An 18,935-nucleotide genomic window follows, 5' to 3' on the forward strand; every position below is an offset into this window, starting at 1 on the left:
ATAATCTTCTTTGATTCAGTGTGCCTAAAACATCATAGATGCCAATCCATAACTGTGCTACAAGTTCGATACTGCACATATTCAAATAAAACACCTTCAGTCCTGTATTCATCCTTCCTATTATCCAAGTCCCTAAGTTCACATTGCAAGACCTTGTCCCTTTTTCTACCAATGTTATTGGTACTGATATGTACCACACCATTAGCTGTTCACCCTCTCCCTTCAAAATGCCCTGGAGCTGCTCTGAGACATTCCTGACCCCGGCACCAGGGAGACAACACTCATTGTTACTGAAGCACCCATCTTCCCCTCTTACAGTTAGGTCCCTATCACAGGAGACTCACTTACGAGAATTCTTTACGTTTAGTGTTTTTTTAAATTTGCAGTCTGTCTTCTTTTTCCACATTCTTTCAGTCTTTCTTTTTATGTATACATTTTCATAAATTTTATTGTATTTCTTTTCTCCCCAGTAAATGCCAGCAAGACAAATCTCGAAGTAAATTTGAACTAGAGGTCCTCCAATTCTTTTGCCTCCCCCTCCTTCAACTGTGGTGCCACAAACTGGGCAGTTGGTGCTTTCCTCTGAGAGGCCATACCTGCCTGCACTACTGCTCTACCTGGTCACCTGCCCCTGTCCCACCTGTGCAGTCATTGCTCATGTTATTGGTATGCCCAGTTCACTAAACGTGTGTCTTCGGCTTGAATGGGATTAGTGCAGCTCGGCACCTTGGTTGGTATGAATCACTTGGGCTGAAGGGCCCATTTCTGTGCAGTATCTCTCCACACTAGGCCCATCCACAGCTCCAGCTGTAGAAGATGGTCAGTCAGGAACACAAGAGATTCTACAGTTGCTGGAAATCCAGAAAGGGGAAGAGAAACAATGGTCAGCCTGGAGTTGCACTTGACACACTCGCTGCACAGGGTCTCTCACATTGCCCATAGACTGCTGGAGCAGCATTCCATGTGGTGGGTTCTGCTACCATTTCTTTGCACTTGGCATTACTGTCCTCCCATTTTCAGCTCCTAGTTGCACTAAAAACCCTCTATTACACTAACCTTCCATTACACTTTCAGGGTCTTTAATTTACACTAGCTACTGTAAGTTAAAGTCCCTGAAGGTGGAAAATACCCACTCCTTGCTACTCACCGTAAGTCCTGATGAAGGGTCTCAGCACAAAACATTGACTGTTTATTCCCTTCCATAGATGCTGCCTGATGTGAGGTTTCTCCAGCATTTTGTGTGTACTGTTTGAGATTGCCAGTATCTGCAGAATCACTTAAGTTTATGATTTAATATTCCAACACCTCTTTTACTTATTGAAACAGCCCTGGTGCAGACAGCTGGATTTAAATTTCAAGTAAAAGGTCATAATTTTCAGCACAGAGGGAAGACCTGCTCAAAGTGTCACTTACTTGAAACTGCAAACTTCAGCGAAAACACTGCCTGCAAATCACCCCTGGATAGGTAAAGGCGAGACCATTTGGGATATTTAAAATGATAGGTAAATGTTTGAAAGATCAGAGAAACAAGGGCTGCTGAAAACTGTAAATGAAGCTTGGGGCAGACTAGTTGCGATCATATTGGATGGCAAGGCTGGTTTGATGGGCCAAGTGATTTACTCCTATTTTGTTATGTGAGTGGTTAATGCCAGAGGTGATGACGGGTTGAGGAAGCGTAGAAAGGATATGTGCACCCCCAAGGTACAGGTGTGAGTTGTTGTAGTAAGATCAAAGGTGTAAATTGGTCGGATAATTCACATCAGATGTAAACAGGATGTAGCAAGGAGTGGGTATTTTCCACCTTCAGGATGTACCTGCTCCATGTAACCCACAGTGAAAACCTTTTCCTCTTCTTACATTAAGAGATCAACTCGTTTCCCAAAGGTACTGCATGCTCACATTGCACAAGTGTTTTTATTTGCTTATGAAAGCATTTATTAACAAGTAGTAAAGCTTTATTGAAGCATACATACATACAGAATTATACACAATGAGTAAACACATTCATTTTTATAAATCTAGCAGGTCACTCAATTCTCCAGTTAATACAAAAGTACAGATTAAATAAAGAGCAATGCATTGTTATTTTCCCTCAGATCTTATTACATTAGTCACCTTCCTTTAACTTAAGCATATTGCTTTAAAGCTGTCACACTTGGTTTTGCGGCATCTCAGATTCAGATGGGTATATGCTCCATGGTCTTTCCTTTCAAATTTATTTTGATTAATACTTGTTCAGTTTACTGCATCAATACATGGTCAAAAGCAAAGATCAAATAAAAAAAACTAGCCAACTTAAGATAAAAATCAGCATTAAGAAAATAATCAAAGAACTTCCTACCAATTCAACAATTCACAGAAATTCTGTATTTCAAGTAACACAAGGAAATTGGAGAATACCCAAGTATTCCAGAAATTTTTGCTGTTATTAACTACAATTGAAAGTTCTAGATTGTTTTTCCTTTCCTACAATATAATTCACTATTTTACATTATATTTTACACACCATTTTAACATTTCTAAACAATTACTTTCAAATGGAAGGACATGCTAACAATTGGCACACATTTAAGATGGTTTACTATAACCTTATCCGTGTACCTGAACTGATAAATATTGCATATACAGTTGCAATTTGGGAGAAACTGATTAGTGGAAGCAAATAAATTGTAGGAAGTCTGAAAAGCTGCTGGAATTTCCCCTACTTCAAGGCAGGTTGTTTTGCTTGAATATATCAGGATTGCAGATAATTTTTAAACAATTCCCCCAGAAAGTCCCATTTACACAATTGTTGGTCTCAGAGTGACTCTGGTTGCAGTAATTTTTGCACCGATGGCTTTGTGTTCTAAGGAGTTGGATTTTCCTTCATCCTCGAGTTTCTGGTTGACAACAATGATATCCGTATGGTGATGGGAACCAGATTAACTCTGAAACCAGTGTAAAACAGGATGCAAGGTGCAGCAGCCTCAATGTGCATTGTGCAAATTTCCTGATACATTGTTACTTGCAAAATATGCAAGGAAAGTTAGTGAACTCTTCCTTTTCAAGAAACTATATATAAAGAAAGATCTTTTAAAACTAACAATTCTTTTAGTGGTTTTGGAATCTATATGAAGATCCATAAATCTACAGTATGAATTAATAGCTGTGCTAAATGCCTACTTTATCCTGCAATCACCCAACTGCAACAGTTGTAAACCCAATACACAGCAGAATTATTTCCCAAAGTCTAGAGAAAAAGTGTGAATCTTCATTCATCGGCCTATTCAACTAGTTATGACCACTTGCCAATGAAAGTTTACAAGAGGACTCCTTCTGACCATGGAGGTGCTTTAAATAGCTCTCCAGTTAAGAGTGCTTAAATTACTGGTGTGGTCTGTACCATTATCAATGAAAGAAGCTACTGAACTGCTTTTAGATGGAAGACTACTAATGGTTTTAACTAAGAACTTGCCAATACACCACGATGCCACATCATTGCTAAAAAAGGACCTATTAATTTTGTTTTAAAAACCTATTAAATTCTGTTCCTTTCAGCTCTTTGCCAAAGACGAGCACTGTAACTATCAACATTACAACACTCAGCTATGATTTAACTGTATATTCAATGCTTTGCAACTATAAAGTTCAGCAGTAATCAAACTGAAGTTCTCAATCAACCTCATTTGCTTATTAATTCAGTCGCTTTTGTATTCTCAAAATCATAATAAAATCAGAATGCACACAATGGGTCAAACACATTGTCTTTCCTTGCTGTGGCAGCGTTTCAACCACACTTCCTTCTGTCTCTTTGTATATTATTTTATCATCATCAGTAAAAGATATAAATATCAAATTTTAATTGAAAGAGTTGAGATGTTTAGTAATTTTCTTTCAGTGTATATATTAAAAAAATCAGATGTAGGAACATGCTACTGTGAAGGGACAATGCTTCTAAGAAGTCAGGCACCACTTGTAGCTAAGTAGAGAAAAAATAAAAGCCATACCAGTGCCTCTTGCTTTACCCCCACCATCATGACATGCATGGTTAATGGTACAAAAGTCTACAGCAGTGTAGCAATGATTAATTTTCTTTATCATTTTGCTTTGGAAAAATATTAACAGAGTTCAGTCTTCATCCTCCATCTATTTTGCAGGCTACCTCCCTCGTGTTCCTTCATTCTCCCACACACACAACAGCAAGCCAAGGCGGCAATGGTTACTGAGCTACTCATAGAGTGGAGTTACACTGTTGACAGGGAAATGAGAGAGTAGTCCAAACTGATCAAACCTCTGGGGTAACCATATCAATTGCTCAGGATTTGTCTTTAGGTGACTAGATGAACAGGTGTTTATCATTTTGGTCAGAGATCTAGACAATGTACTATTACCAGACCTGCAATATGACCATGTGTGAAACACCTTACTGGGCTTTCATCATTATTTCAAAGAGATTAGTTACTAAAGTTTTCTAATATTTCCACCAAAGTATCCTCCTTTGAGAGGATAATCACCAAAGCTGAAACAGATGAAATACACTCCAGTTTACCTACTTTATAATTAATTAAAAAGAAAACTCAATTATCCCATCAACACACACAAAGTACTGGAGGAAATCAGCAGGCCTAAATATCTCTTCACCAGAGTTAGTTGGTAAACTTTTGATCTATTCAAAGAAATTTACCAGAATGCTTCATATTATGCCTGTGCCCTGGTTACCTTTATCTGTAACTGTTAAGCTCTAGCCGTTCCCTCAAAATGACCAAATACTATATCTATCTACTAACAAGTTACAGAATCCTTCTGGAAGTAACTAACACAGTACATCATTCTTAAAAATTAAACAAGCAGTGTCATGGAAGGACAAAAGGTTTCATAAATAAAGTCAAGACCCTGCTAAGCAATGATGGATCTTGTGCACATTGGTTCCAGCAATGAAGGAAACTGAACATCAGCAGTGGAATTATGGATTGTGTCTTTCCAATCCCGTGTGTGTCTAAGTGCACCCTTTAGGCCCATTCAACAAACTGTATAAAATATGATTGGTCATCAGTTATGGTGGGGACAATGCAAAGTGATGAACAGGATTCAAATTCCTGAAACTTACATTCCTTATCTATAGTAACACAAACTGTCACGTGGGTACTAAAATGTAAAATTTAGAATCAAGATACAGCAAATGTTGAAGTTTAGAAACAAGTCAATCTGATTTTATGCTCCTCTATAAGAAATTACAATAAAACTTTCATGAAGTAGGTCAGACAAATATTACAGAATAACTTCTCCAATCCCCTCCTACCAAGCTGTAAAAATATTTCTTGGTAATATTCCAAATAATGTTGATATTATCTAATTTCAAAAACATGAAGTATTTTATTTGTTACTGAGAAATTTAAACAAATGGCCTTGGTACATCAAACATCAAAATCCCAAAGCCTATTGTGTGATGACCGGCTAATGAGTATAGCTGTGTTATTAATCTATTTTCACAGGCATTACTTAAAATAGCATTGTCGGTTTGTAGGAAAACATTGTTTCTGTTGGTACTATACAAAATAATTTCAATAATTTTATACCTTTCTGGCATATTTTGAATATTATCATATTTACAAGCAATATTTTTGTTTTCATTAACACTGCCTTCACAGTCTAAATAGTTACAACACCAAGGGCAATACTCCAAAACTGGGATTTGTCATATTAGTCTAATGTTTTCATCCCCAGGTTTGTCCAGAATTCCTAATGGAATAGATCCTGTAGAGTTTAGGCAGACATAGCTCAAGTGGAATCACCAGAGTAGTTTGGTCAATTTTTTTCCCCAACACCTGCATTCTATGGCGACAATATATGGAGGTCAGAGGTTAGGAGGCAGACTTAATTCTGAAAGGCAAGGGAAGTCAAAGAGAGACAACTAGGAAAGAGATAGTGTACAATGGTGTAATGCAATGGCCACCTCACCTACTTCAATGCACAGGCCATCTGTGCAAGGACACCACCATAAGATGCCTGCAGTCCAAGACTCACTTCCTTAGCTGGAGGACACAAGGTGGAAAGAGATGGACTGGGTCAAGTCTAATAAAAATACAGCATCTAACAACACACTTTTTAAAAAGTAAATAATTCACAAATAGTTGGAAGAATAAGAACTTCAAACAGGTTCAGTTGTTCTTCTTTTCATCTGCTGGGGTATATGGTGGGGGCTGATCCTGTAAGAGACAGACCTATTTTACTGCTGGACATGAACAATGAGATAGTCATAAAATATGTTTTTGCATGAATGAGGTACATATTTTTACATCTTAAAAGAACCAACAGGAGTTCACATAAACAATCCAATTGCTAACAGGCATCTATTTAAACACACATGTTCTTGGACAAATATGCATTTTAGGATCAGATGCTATGACCTAGAAATGGGAGGATCTGCAGTGTACTCTAGAAGCAGTTTGGTGTTAAGAAGTCCATATACAAATATGTAACTTTTCATCAAGCCAGCTGCAAACTGCCAGGAATAGCAGTGTTCGGATTAATCAATATTGTAAAGCAAGACTCAGATTATACATTGGAGCTTCATTTGCAGATACAATGGATCTTCTACCTACCACGATGGAAAGAAAGTGCTGCTGAATTTCTGGCGGTACTCTCAATCTATATCTCTGTGACATGAGCACTTGAAAGCATTGCCGAAACTTTACATTTGCCACACTAAATCTTGCCAAGACCAATGGATTTGTGTAAATAAGAACAACTTTCATAATGTAACTGTGGATTACTTATTACCAGGCAAAGATTTTTTTAGTGCTCAACTTGGGGAAAACTTTGATGGATATGAAAACCTGAAGTTATAATTCTTCAAAAATGAAGACGAAAAACTCTTACCATTGGCATGTACACACTGTGAGGGTTGCATGGGTTATAGTAAGCGCTAGAAGCTGCTTCTGCTGCTTTAGCTCCACCTAAAAGATGAAAAGTTTTAATGTAACTTAATGCAATATATTTCTTCATACTCTTCCACAGACTAATTGAACCCCTTCATCTTTCCCCACTCAAGGAAACACTAAATATTCTGCCAGCAAATACAAAACCCTTTCAACTTCAACTTAACAGAAGAATTTTAAAAGGTTTAAAAGATTAGGCTCTCCCAGATTTCCATTTCACACTGCCAGACCCTACAAAGGATTGAAAGGACTGCTCAGAGCAAGGGTTCTCAACCAGGGATCCACACACCTCTTGATTAACGGTAAGACTCCATGGCACAAAAAAAGTTGGAAATTGCTGGTCTGGAGAAACATTGTTTCATTTGGTGGTATTCAGTTACAAGAAAAAGTTTGTGAACCCTTTGCAATGACCCAGTTTTCTGCATTTATAACTCATAAAATTGCAGAAAACTAAATAATTGCAAAGGATTCACAAACTTTCTTGCAACTGTACATTATAGAGTCGAATGACAATAAACTTGAACTTGAAATGATATGTACTATCAAAGTGAATTAATAAAGTTATTTGGATCTTTTTAAAGCATACATACCAGGCAATCCATGGTCAGCTACATTGGCTGATGGAGGTCCAGGATAAGGAGGTGGGGGAGGCATGCACATATCCATGGCAGGAGCAGATGGATGGACACCTGAAATTACACATTTACACGTGCATTAAAATAAATCTAATTTATTTCTTCTTACGGCAGTATAATCCCAGCATTGGCGAAATAATTGTTTTCAACAGACTACGCAGGTATAAATGCAAAACTCATACTGTCATAGAAATGTAGTGCACAGAAATACCCTTTTCAGCCCAACTTGTCCTGCCAATCATGATGCCTATCTGCACTAATTGCATTTGCCCACATTAGGGTGTAGCCCTCTACAGTTCCCATCTAAGATTCTATTTGCAGATACCACTAAATGCATTACAAGGGTATGGATCTTAATCAGCCGAATAAGTGGGCCAAGGAATGGCAAATGGGAGTTTCATGTGGATAAGGGCAAGATGTGACATTTTGAAAAGTCAAATACAGTTATAACTTTCACAATGAATGGCAGGGCCCTGGATTCCTAGAAATCATTGTAGAACAGAGGGACTTTGGATCTCTGCACTTCTTGTTGCTTTGGTAAATCAGCCAGCATAATCAAAGGCCCCACCTAACCCAGACATTCTCTCTTCACCCATCTTCCACTGGGCAAAAGAAGTGCAGTTAGAAATTGGCAGTATGACACTGTGGGCATTGCTGAGTATAAAGAAGATCACAGCTGGGAGCCAAACATACAAACATACACATTGTATGAAAAGGACAGGCAGGGAGACAGCGAGCATGTTGTGGCTTTTTTGGTAAAAAAAATGAAATCAAATCCTTAGGAAGAGGTGACACAGGACCAGAAGATGCAAAATCCTTCTGGGTAGAGTTGAGAAACTGCAAGGGTAAGAAGACCCCAATAGGCCTCTCTTAATATCAGCCAAGATATGGGCTACAAATTACAATAGGAGATAGAAAAGCATGTAAAATAGGCAATGTTACAATGATCATGGGGGATGTCAATATGGAAGTAGATTGGTGCTGGATTTCAAAAGCAAGAATTTGTGGAATGCTATGAGATGGCTTTTTAGAATACTTGTGGTTGAGCCGATTAGGGAAAGGCAATTCTGGATTGGGTGTTGTGTGATGAATCAGATTTAATTAGGAAGCTTAACATATAGGAACCCTTAAGAAGCAGTGATCATAACATCATAGAATTCATCCTGTAGTTTGAGAGGGAGAAGCTAAAATCGAATGTATTAGTAGCATAATAAAGTAAAGAAAACTACAGAGGCAGGAGAGAGAAGTTGGCCAAAGATGATTGGAAGGGGACACGAGCAGGGATAACAGTAGAACAGCAATGGCTGAAATTTCTGGAAGTAATCTGAAAGTCCCAGGATCATTCTAAAGCAAGGCAACCGTGAATATCAAGAGAAGTCAAAGACAGCATAAAAGCAAAATAGGGGGCATACAATATAGCAAAAATTTGTGGGAAGTTAGAGGGTTGGAAATTTAAAAAACCAACAGCCATTTCCCTTTATGACAGGGATGAGTTCTTAGAAAGTATTTTGTTTGCTAAATTTCATAATTTCTTAAGACTGCATTATGGACATTTTAGTCAAGTTTATTCCCGTGTGTGGCAAGTGCTGTGCTATTTACTATAATGAATAAATCAAAAGCCATACACTAAAGGGTGAACGCTCTTAAGCAGGAATGTGGGAGTGTAACAGATTTACTCAGGGAAATGCACAAAAGGAAATATGGAGCTTGTTTTGGGGGCACCTGCTTGGGGCTCTGGATAGGTTTGATCACTGAGGCAGGAAAAGGATGGTAGGGTGAAGAGTCAATGGCCTTTTTGCAGAAGTTGATAAACTTGCCTCTCTATTAACAACATAAAATGCTGTAAAGTGTTAAGAAGAAAACAAAAAACCGAGAGCAACTCACAAGGAATATTAAAATAGGTGACAAAGTTTGGCGAGGAGATTAAAGACCCTTATAGAGGAGAAGATGGATTTATGGATGAAGTCCCACAATTTTGTGTGTGGGCTGAGAAAGACACAGTCTGCAAGGATGAAATGGTGAAAAACAGAGTACCAGACACTGACATTACAGGAGTATAAAGGTCTTGGAAGGTTCTGGAGCTACAGCAGAGTACAATAATAGTCTGCGAGGTGACAGGAGGGCTCTGATATGAAAAGTATGCTAATTTTAAAATAAGAGCAATTAGATGTTCTATGCATTTTCTGAGATCAGTTACACAGCAGCCTTGCACGTTTAAAGCAATTGTTCAACCAGTTCTTTTAACTAACATGCATCTTATGAAACAAGGGTAAAAAAATAAGTGACACGTTTCAGTGGAGAAAGCCAAAAACTTATAGAAGCTGTATTTAACCCTTAAATACAAAACTGATATTTGAAGACATTGCAGAAAGACTTTCAAACACTCCCCATCAACAGGGAAGGTTGGTGGATAAGTTGACTCTAACCTCTATGAACACAGCTATTTAATCACAGCAGATTAGCAGGCATCAGGTTATCCCCAGATTACACCAAGGAACTCCTTTCCTCAGACTGTACTCATCATTTGAAATTAACCCAGAGTGCAGTAACCAGGCAACCAAGACAACCATGACATTTCAGTTTTTAAGCCTGATTTCCAAAGTAATATTCTGGATAGAATTTGGGAGCAACTTGAGATATGTGGAGAGTGGAACATTGTTGGGATGGTCAGGTGACTTTGAACCTACAGTTCCAAAACTCTCCAACAATATTAGCTTCTCTCAGCTCACTTCTGGTCTCTTCAAATTCAAGAGACTTTTCATATTTAGCCAGTTACACCCTTATTGTTGTATTACATAACTATTAGAGTTGTAGATGGCAAATCAGATGCACCTTCATCTTTTATCTTCTAGCAATTCTTATACTTCTTTAGCTTTTATTAAGAGGAAAGAACACGTTCATTAATACTTCTGCTACTACTACTGCAGAATCAGCTGACTGGCCTTTAGCACTGCCATTGTCTTATCAGTAAGCTTTTTATCTTTACCTGACTGTGGTGCAGGCATTCCATAAAGATATCCCATTGATGTTGGTGGTGGTCCATAACCTCCATTCAAAGGAGGAGGCTGATATGGATATGGACCGTTCCCTGCATATGGTCCATTTGCTGCATAGGGTCCATTCGCTGCGTACGGTCCATTTGCTGCGTACGGTCCATTTGCTGGCACAAATCCAAAATTCATAACCCCCATTGGTTCATATCCAAAAGCATTGTTCTGTGCAGGAGTACCCCTAGAAGCTAACAGAACAAAGTCAATTACATTTTGCAGACAACACAGGTTATTGCAATAAAGAATTAAGTCATGGTTCATTGCAACCAGTGCACCCTGGAAAATTAGAGTATGACTGATTTTAACAAGTGAACGGTATATTATAGCATTACTGCATCCATGTGCAACATTGCTCTTCAAGCTGAGAGGTGCCTACAAAAGACATCGTTAAAAAAATCTATACAAAACTCAAGTTTGAAATACTTCCTTCCAGTATTTCCCAAGACTTGGACATGTCCAAAACGTATGAATTAGTGAAGCTTCTCCGTTATTACATTTATCACAAAAGGGAGATATATCCGAATAAAAATGAGATAGCTTATCCTTGGTCATGTGGGCCCTATGGACCACTTTAAATTGTAAGAGAGATTGTAACTGTCTCTGCACTTTTCAAAGTAAATTTTAAGCCTAACCCTTTGACTGCTTTACTCATATTATTCTGATATTATTCTGGAGACATCTGATTTGCACATTTTGGCTTTTATTTGTCTTATAGCCAGGAGGATGCTCTTGATTAAATGGACAGATGTTGTTCCGTCTACTCACGCTCAGTGGTTACGTGATGTTATGTCATGTTGAAATTTAGAAAAGATCCATTGTTCAATTTCTGAATCCAGCCAAGACTTTCACACATTGTGGGGACCATTTTTGAACTATTTTCAAAATCTTTGATTTGTTGTTAAAGTACAAATGTTGGTTTATAACATATTTCACTATATAAGGTTTTTTTTCCTTCTTTCTTTCTTTACCAAGCAGCTTCGATCTTGGTAGTGGGTTTAGATTTTTTTTCTGTATATAATAATAAAATTATCATATTTCAATATTATGATTTAATTTAATTTACATGAATATAATGAGGTTGCAAGTGTGATTCAAATATGTATTGGTATTTTATCTTTTTTTGACTTATAATACAATGTTTGTACATACTTCTTGTACTCTATCTTTTATGCAGAAATTAATAATAAAAATATTGGAAAAAACTCGAATTATAATTTTTGTACTTAGAGTATATAAATAAAAACGTAGAATTGACACTATTCTATGTTGATTGTACAGGCCATATAATCAAATTATAGTTCACCTGCTAGAAGTACAGATGATTGTTCTATTAGTTCAGCCAATCCTCTTTAACCATTACATGAAATGATTTATCATAGAAAAGTACAGTACAGAACCAGGTCCTTCAGCCCATCTAGTCAGTGCCAAACTATTTAAGCTACCTATTCCCATTAACCTGCACCGGGACCATAGCCCTCCATACCCCTACCATCCATTCACATTTCTCTTAAAAGTTGAAATAAGCTTGCATGCACCACTTGTGCTGGCAGCTCATTCCACACTCTCACCACGCTCAAAGTGAAGAAGTTTCCCCTCATGTTCCCCCTTAAACTTTTCATCTTTCACCCTTAACCAATGACCTCTGGTTTTAGTCTCATCCAACCTCACTGGAAAAAGCCTGCTTGCTTGCGTTTACCCTATCTATACCTCTATCAAATCTCCTCCCAATCTTCTCTGTTCCAAGGAATAAAGTCAGAATCAGAATCAGGTTTATTATCACCGGCATGTGACGTTAAATTTGTTAAGTTAGTAGCAGCAGTTCAATGCAATACATAATCTAGCAGAGAGAGAAAATAATAAAAAAAACATAATAATAAACAAACAAGTAAATCAATTACGTATATTGAATAGATTTTTTAAAATGTGCAAAAACAGAAATACTGTATATTAAAAAAAGTGAGGTCGTGACCAAAGCTTCAATGTCAATTTAGGAATCAGATGGCAGAGGGGAAGAAGCTGTTCCTGAATCGCTGAGTGTGTGCCTTCAGGCCTCTGTATCTCCTACCTGTGAGAAAAGGGCATGCCCTGGGTGCTGGAGGTCCCTAATAATAGACGCTGCCTTTCTGAGACACCATTCCTTAAAGATGTCCTGGGTATTGGTAGGCTGGATGGAGCTGACTAGATTTACAACCTTCTGCAGCCTCTTTCAGTCCTGTGCAGTAGCCCCTCCATACCAAGCAGTGATGCAGCCTGTCAGAATGCTCTCCATGGTACATTTACAGAAGTCTTTGAGTGTATTTGTTGATATCTCTTCAAACTCCTAATGAAGTATAGCCACTGTCTTGCCTTCTTTATGACTTCATTGATATGTTGGGACCAGGTTAGATCCTCAGAGATCTTGACACCAAGGAACTTGAAGCTGCTCACTCTCTCCACTTCTGATCCCTCTATGAGGATTGGTACTTGCTCCTTCGTCTTACCCTTCCTGAAGTCCACAATCAGTCTTGACCTATTCATTCTTTCTTTATAACTCAGGTCCTCCAGACCCAGCAACATCTTCGTAAATTTTCTCTTTCAAAATTATTTACGTATTTCCTGTAGGTAGGTGACCAAAACTGCACCCAATACTCTAAATTAGGTCTCACCAATGCCTTATACAACTTCCATCCCATACTCAATACTTTCATTTATGAAGGCCAATGTGCCAAAAGCTTTCTTTATGAACCCATCTACCGGTGACACCATTTTTAATGAATTATGGACCTGTATTCCCAGATCCCTTTGTTCTACCTCAGTGCTCTACCAGTCACAGTGTAAGACCTACCCTGGTTGGTCCTACTAAAGTGCAACACCTTGCACTAGGCTGCATTAAGTTCCATCTGCCAATTTTCAGCCCATCTTTCCAGCGGATCCAGATCCTGCTGCAAGCCATGATAGCCTTCCTCGCTGCCCACTACACCTCCAGTCTTGGTGTCATCTCCAAAGTTGCTGATCCAGTTAATCACATTATCATTCAGATCATTGATATAAATGACAAACAATGGACCCAGCAACAATCTCTGTGGCACTCTAGTCACAGGCCTCCAAACAGAGAGGCAATCATCTACTACCACTCTCTGGCTTCTCCCACAAAGCCAACGTCTAATCCAATTTACTAACTCATCCTGAATGCTGAGTGACTGAACCTTCTTGACCAAACTCCCATGCAGGAACTTATCAAATATTTTGCTAAAGTCCACATAGGCAACATCCAATGATTTACCTTCATCAACTTTCCTGGCAACTTCTTCGAGAAACTCTGAAACATTGGTTAGACATGACCTACCATGCACGAAACCATGCTGACTATCCCTAATCAGTCCACGTCTATCCAAGTACTTACATATCCAGTCTCTTAGAATATCTTCCAATAACCTTCCCACTACTGACTTCAGGCTTGCTGGCCTATGGCTTCCTGGTTTATTTTTAGAGCAGAACAACATTGGCTATCCTCTAATCCTCTGATACCTCTCCTGTCACTAAGGTTAATTTAAATACCTCTGCTGGGGCCCTGGCAATTTCTGTATTTGCCTCCTTCAGCGTTCGAGGGAACACCTCATTAGGCTCTGGGGATTTATCCACCCTAATTTGCCTCAGGACAGTAAACACCTCCTCCTCTGTAATCTGAATAGGGTCCCTGAACTTGATGCCACTTTGCCTCACTTCTATAGACGTATTCATCTTCTGAGTAAATACAGATGCAAAAAACTCTTGTCAAATCTTAATTACTTATCTTATAATGACCACTCCCACTGTGACTATACCAAAACTCTAATAAGCTACTATCTACCCTTCTGGAAATACGGTGATGTTTGCAATTTCCATTCACTGGGAGTTCTGTACTAAAGACTCACCTGGTTCTGCTGGCAATGCTCCCTAAATATTTACCAGGCTGAGTGAAATGTTAATGTGCAATATCTTAAAAAAAAGGTGAATTATATGTACAAGGTTTAATAAAATAACACCCATCCAGAAAATCTGAACAACTGGCACCACCAAAGTTCCTAGAATGCTGGATTAATGGAGTCTTACTGTACTGTTTTCTACCAGTGCACAGCAGGATCAGAATTATGGTTATATTTAACTGCTGGACATCTCAGAGTTGAAATGAGTGCCACATGAAAATGCTGTACTTTCAGTTACACCGTACTGAACGACGGTTGATGATGATACTGGAGTTTCAATTTCAAGATGACCTAAAATCCTTTCTATTAGCAATGTCTATACATGCTGAAAAACAAATGTACTTTATTTATGGACTTTTTTCTCAGGTTCCATTCAAATCATTTAAAACCCACAGGACACATCATTTTGAAATGTGGAGGGTGCCAGTTCACAGACTTATGTTCATCCTTGGCTGGATGGAACAATGAAGTCCTGAGATACTTTAGCTCAGCAGGAAGTAAAAACTGTGTATTTTTAAATCTGTTGAAGCCCCATCAACTATCTATTAATAACAGGGGCTAAGGCTTTCATAGAAAACAAAACAGGTAACAAAACCTAAGCAGTAGAGCTTAAGTCACATACCTTGAGTTAGACAGGATACTGCAACCTCCAATTCTCTAGAAGTGTATTACAGCTATGAGTAAGAATCATAAGTATCTACCAGTGGTTAACAGTTTTTGCATTTATGTTTGTACCCTTTTTGACATCAAAGTGAAAAACTGCAATGCTTCAAGTTTTGTGGTTTATGTTGCTGTGCCAACAAAAAATTTAATGAACCATCTGTAATAAATCTGCATCAATCTCGTGTATAAATTTTAAATGCTGTAATCATGAGCAACCTCCTGTGTGGATCATACTGAAAGCCTTTTGAAAATCCAAATGCACCACGTCCTCAAAAAACTCCAGCAAACTCAAACACAATGTTGCTGTCATAATTCATACTAACTCTGTTTCAGCTATTTACTCTTTTCAAGTTCTTCTGTCACTATACCCTTTGTAATAAATTTCAGTAGTTTTCTATGTTCTTTCACATTCCGTTCTTGAACAAACTTAATGTCATGTGCGTCAGTGCCAATAAATCTGATTCTAAGTTGTTTGATTACATTGCTGTCCTCCAGTCCACAGGTACAATTTAAGAACCTATATAGACGTTTGGAAAATGAATTACAGAATATCCACCATCTCTTTCAAAACTCAAGACTTAATGGATGAGACAAATGATGTAGAAAGCTGAATACTACAAACACCTTCTGCTATTTATATGCGCACCTACCCGCCTGCACTAATGCAGAAAAAATACCTCTTCCTATTTTTCCATGCTTGCTATCTGGTCTCCCTATCCCAGTAAATCAATCTAATAAATCTTCCGTATATTAATCTAAAGCCAAATATTTCTCTTTACAGCTAAGGCAATTAGGACAACACACATCAAAGTTGCTGGTGAACTCAGCAGGCCAGGCAGCATCTCTAGGAAGAGGTACAGTTGACGTTTCGGGCCGAGACCCTTCGTCAGGACTGTAGGACCATTACAGACAGTAAAGAAAGTGTCCCGAAGGTGTGGAAGGGTCTGGGATAGGGACACCAAATACCTCTTCATGGCGGAGAAGGTCGCCTTCAGAGCTTGACGGGAGAAGCGACGAGAGGCAGAGTCAATAAAATGTGAGTACCTGGGATCCTCAGAAGGTCCAAATTGAGAGGCGAAAACAAATCCTAAAGCCAACTGGAGTAAGTTGGCGGCGGAGACACGTTCCAAGAAAGGATATATGGCTGTGATAGCGAGTCTGAGTCAAAATGTGGTCAAAAAGTTGAAGGGCCAAAAAAACTACAGATGGGGAGCAGTGAGAGATGGTTTCACTGAGCTCCCATCGAAGAGAAGATTTAAACTTCTTCAGTGTAGGCATCACTGGAACAGGCTTCGCAGTAGTGAATTTAAAAACGCAAACACGAGGAATTCTGCAGATGCTGGAAATTCAAGCAACACACAAGTTGCTGGTGAACGCAGCAGGCCAGGCAGCATCTCCAGGAAGAGGTACAGTTGACGTCTCGGCCTGAAACATTGACTGTACCTCTTCCTAGAGATGCTGCCTGGCCTGCTGTGTTCACCAGCAACTTTGATGTGTGTTGTTTGAATTTCCAGCATCTGCAGAATTCCTTGTGTAAGGCAATTAGGAGGCTACATTTAAAGAAAGCATAAAACAACCACACAAAAATTCTAAATATCAAAACTTATTACCAGAATAAATAAATATTACTTTCTCACAATGCCTATTCTCATCAGAACAGGTGAAACAATTGCTCCTTAAAAAGATGCATCTTTAAAAAAATATCATTAAGTAGAATTCCAGTTAATTGGGACACATTAGGAATAGTACATTTTGGCCCAATTAATCGGCTGCCCCAATTTGCTGAATGTGGCATGTGGCCAAGTGGTTAGGGCTTTGGACTAGCGACCTGAAGGTCGTGGGTTCGAGCCTCGGCCGTAGCAGCGTGTGAGTGTCCTTGAGCAGGGCACTTAACCACACAATGCTCCAGTCTACCCAGCTGAGAATGGGTACCGGCAAAAATGCTGGGGGTTGACGTCGCGATAGACTGGTGTCCTATCGGGGCAGGGGGAGTCTTGTACTCTCAGTCACTTCATGCCATGGAAACTGGCATAAGCACCAGCCACAAGGCTCATGACAGACTTTAATCCGATTTGCTGAAGTTTCATGGAAATAGTTAAAAAGACAATATGACAAACTGCTGTTTAACTGAGTAACAAATTATGAACTTAAATGAAATACAGAACAAATTGGAACACTACAAATACTACTACAGTACTATAAAACTGTGTATTTGCTCCTTAATTTTTATTGAAGGATATAGTTTACGCTGCCATTTTAATTTGATTGATTGTAAATGAACAAAATCAGCGCAGCCCTGGTGCAGATAATGGAATGCCTGCATGCAATTTTTACTGATTGCATCCTTGAAATCATCATTTTCATTGTAACGTTCAAGATGATTGTCAATACCCTCAAGTTCTTTGTAGTTCCACTTGTTGAATAGTGAACTAGTTTCAATTTCACTCCTGGCTGTTTCTGGCATCTCCTTGCCTAAATGCTTGAAATCACACTGAGCAAAAGAATTCTGTAATGTCTTACTGCTTATTTCTCGCCAACTATCGGTGACTAAAATTCACTGCTTTTTAAACACAATACACAAATCTGATGCTAGTTATAAACTGTGCAGCAACTGTTACATGCCTCAAGGAGATCTATGATTTTTTTTATGAGAACGATGTTATGATCTTTTGGAGGTCACCTGATGTAATTTTCCAGCCATTGTGAGGTCATGTGGTGACATGTGCACCATGGGTATATAAGGGAAGACCCCAGATGACGCAGTTAGCTTTTAGTTTTTAGATTTCCAGCTAGAATGTACTGTGTCTCCGTTTCTGTTGCGTATTTGTTTTTATGATGCAGTTTCATATTTAAAACGGAGTGTTGCGTTCTGTTGCAAGGTACAATATTACTGGACTGGAAATTTTTGCTAGACGTGTTGATGTACCTTATTCCAGTAGTAGAAGGGAGAGTGAAGACTTTATTGAAGTACAAGACCCGCAGGAGTCGGCATCATTCGGCAGTTTAACAAAGGATCGACCTTATTGAGTCTTCGTTGAAGGAGTAGTGACCTGCATCGAAAATAACTCTTGCCAAAAGAGCAAGGAGTTCATGCAGGATTTGCTCTCTAGAAGAATTTAAGGTCAGTTGTTTTAAACTGTTTATTTCCGGCATCGTGAATCCTGTGGACAGAACCAGGATGAAAGTTGCGTCTATGAAGAAATCCTACTCCAGAGAAGTCTCTCCCAATTGAATGTATAAATCTGTTGGACTTTCGATTTATCATTTTAAGAACTATATCTGACTTTACCGCTTTAAGAACAGTTTTCGCATTTAACGCTTTCAGAACCAGTGCCGATCTGTTGAATGGCTGCATAGCGGTTAACTTCCGGTTAAGGTTTTCATTTTTTTAATTGTTTATCTGTGTTTAATAAATGTTTGGTTGTTTTTATATAACCTGTCTTGATTGATACTCATTGTTGCTGGTTACGTAACACAACAAACTTCTGCCCCAATTAAGCGGCATAGTGTCTAAAATCCCAGATATTTTCTCGAATAGTTTGTGTTCTTTAAAATAGATGCTGCCCCTATTAACTGATGACCCAATTAACTGGAATCCACTGTAATTATTATTGACACATTGACAAAGACTCTTTACAAATCTACATATATTTTAAATGATTTAAATGTTCTGTCTGATTTTTCGGCATTACTTTTTTGCCAAGGAGACTGATTTTTAGTTTGAAG

At 38.5% G+C, this 18,935-nt stretch overlaps 1 protein-coding gene across 1 annotated transcript in view; it reads right to left on the minus strand.

The window, feature by feature from the left end:
• Positions 1-1,892: 1,892 nt before the first annotated feature.
• Positions 1,893-18,935, minus strand: part of LOC134353976 (WW domain-binding protein 2-like) — a 59,426-nt gene continuing 42,383 nt past the window's right edge. The window contains exons 5-8 of the mRNA XM_063062589.1: positions 10,539-10,790; positions 7,508-7,606; positions 6,859-6,935; positions 1,893-6,185 (exon numbers count right to left, since the gene is read on the minus strand). Of these exons, the coding sequence (XP_062918659.1) occupies positions 6,138-6,185; positions 6,859-6,935; positions 7,508-7,606; positions 10,539-10,790 (476 nt within the window). The 3' untranslated portion in view covers positions 1,893-6,137. The remainder of the gene's footprint in view (positions 6,186-6,858; positions 6,936-7,507; positions 7,607-10,538; positions 10,791-18,935) is intronic.

Source organism: Mobula hypostoma, chromosome 11, assembly GCF_963921235.1.
Source record: "Mobula hypostoma chromosome 11, sMobHyp1.1, whole genome shotgun sequence".
In the NCBI taxonomy this organism is placed as follows: domain Eukaryota; kingdom Metazoa; phylum Chordata; class Chondrichthyes; order Myliobatiformes; family Myliobatidae; genus Mobula; species Mobula hypostoma.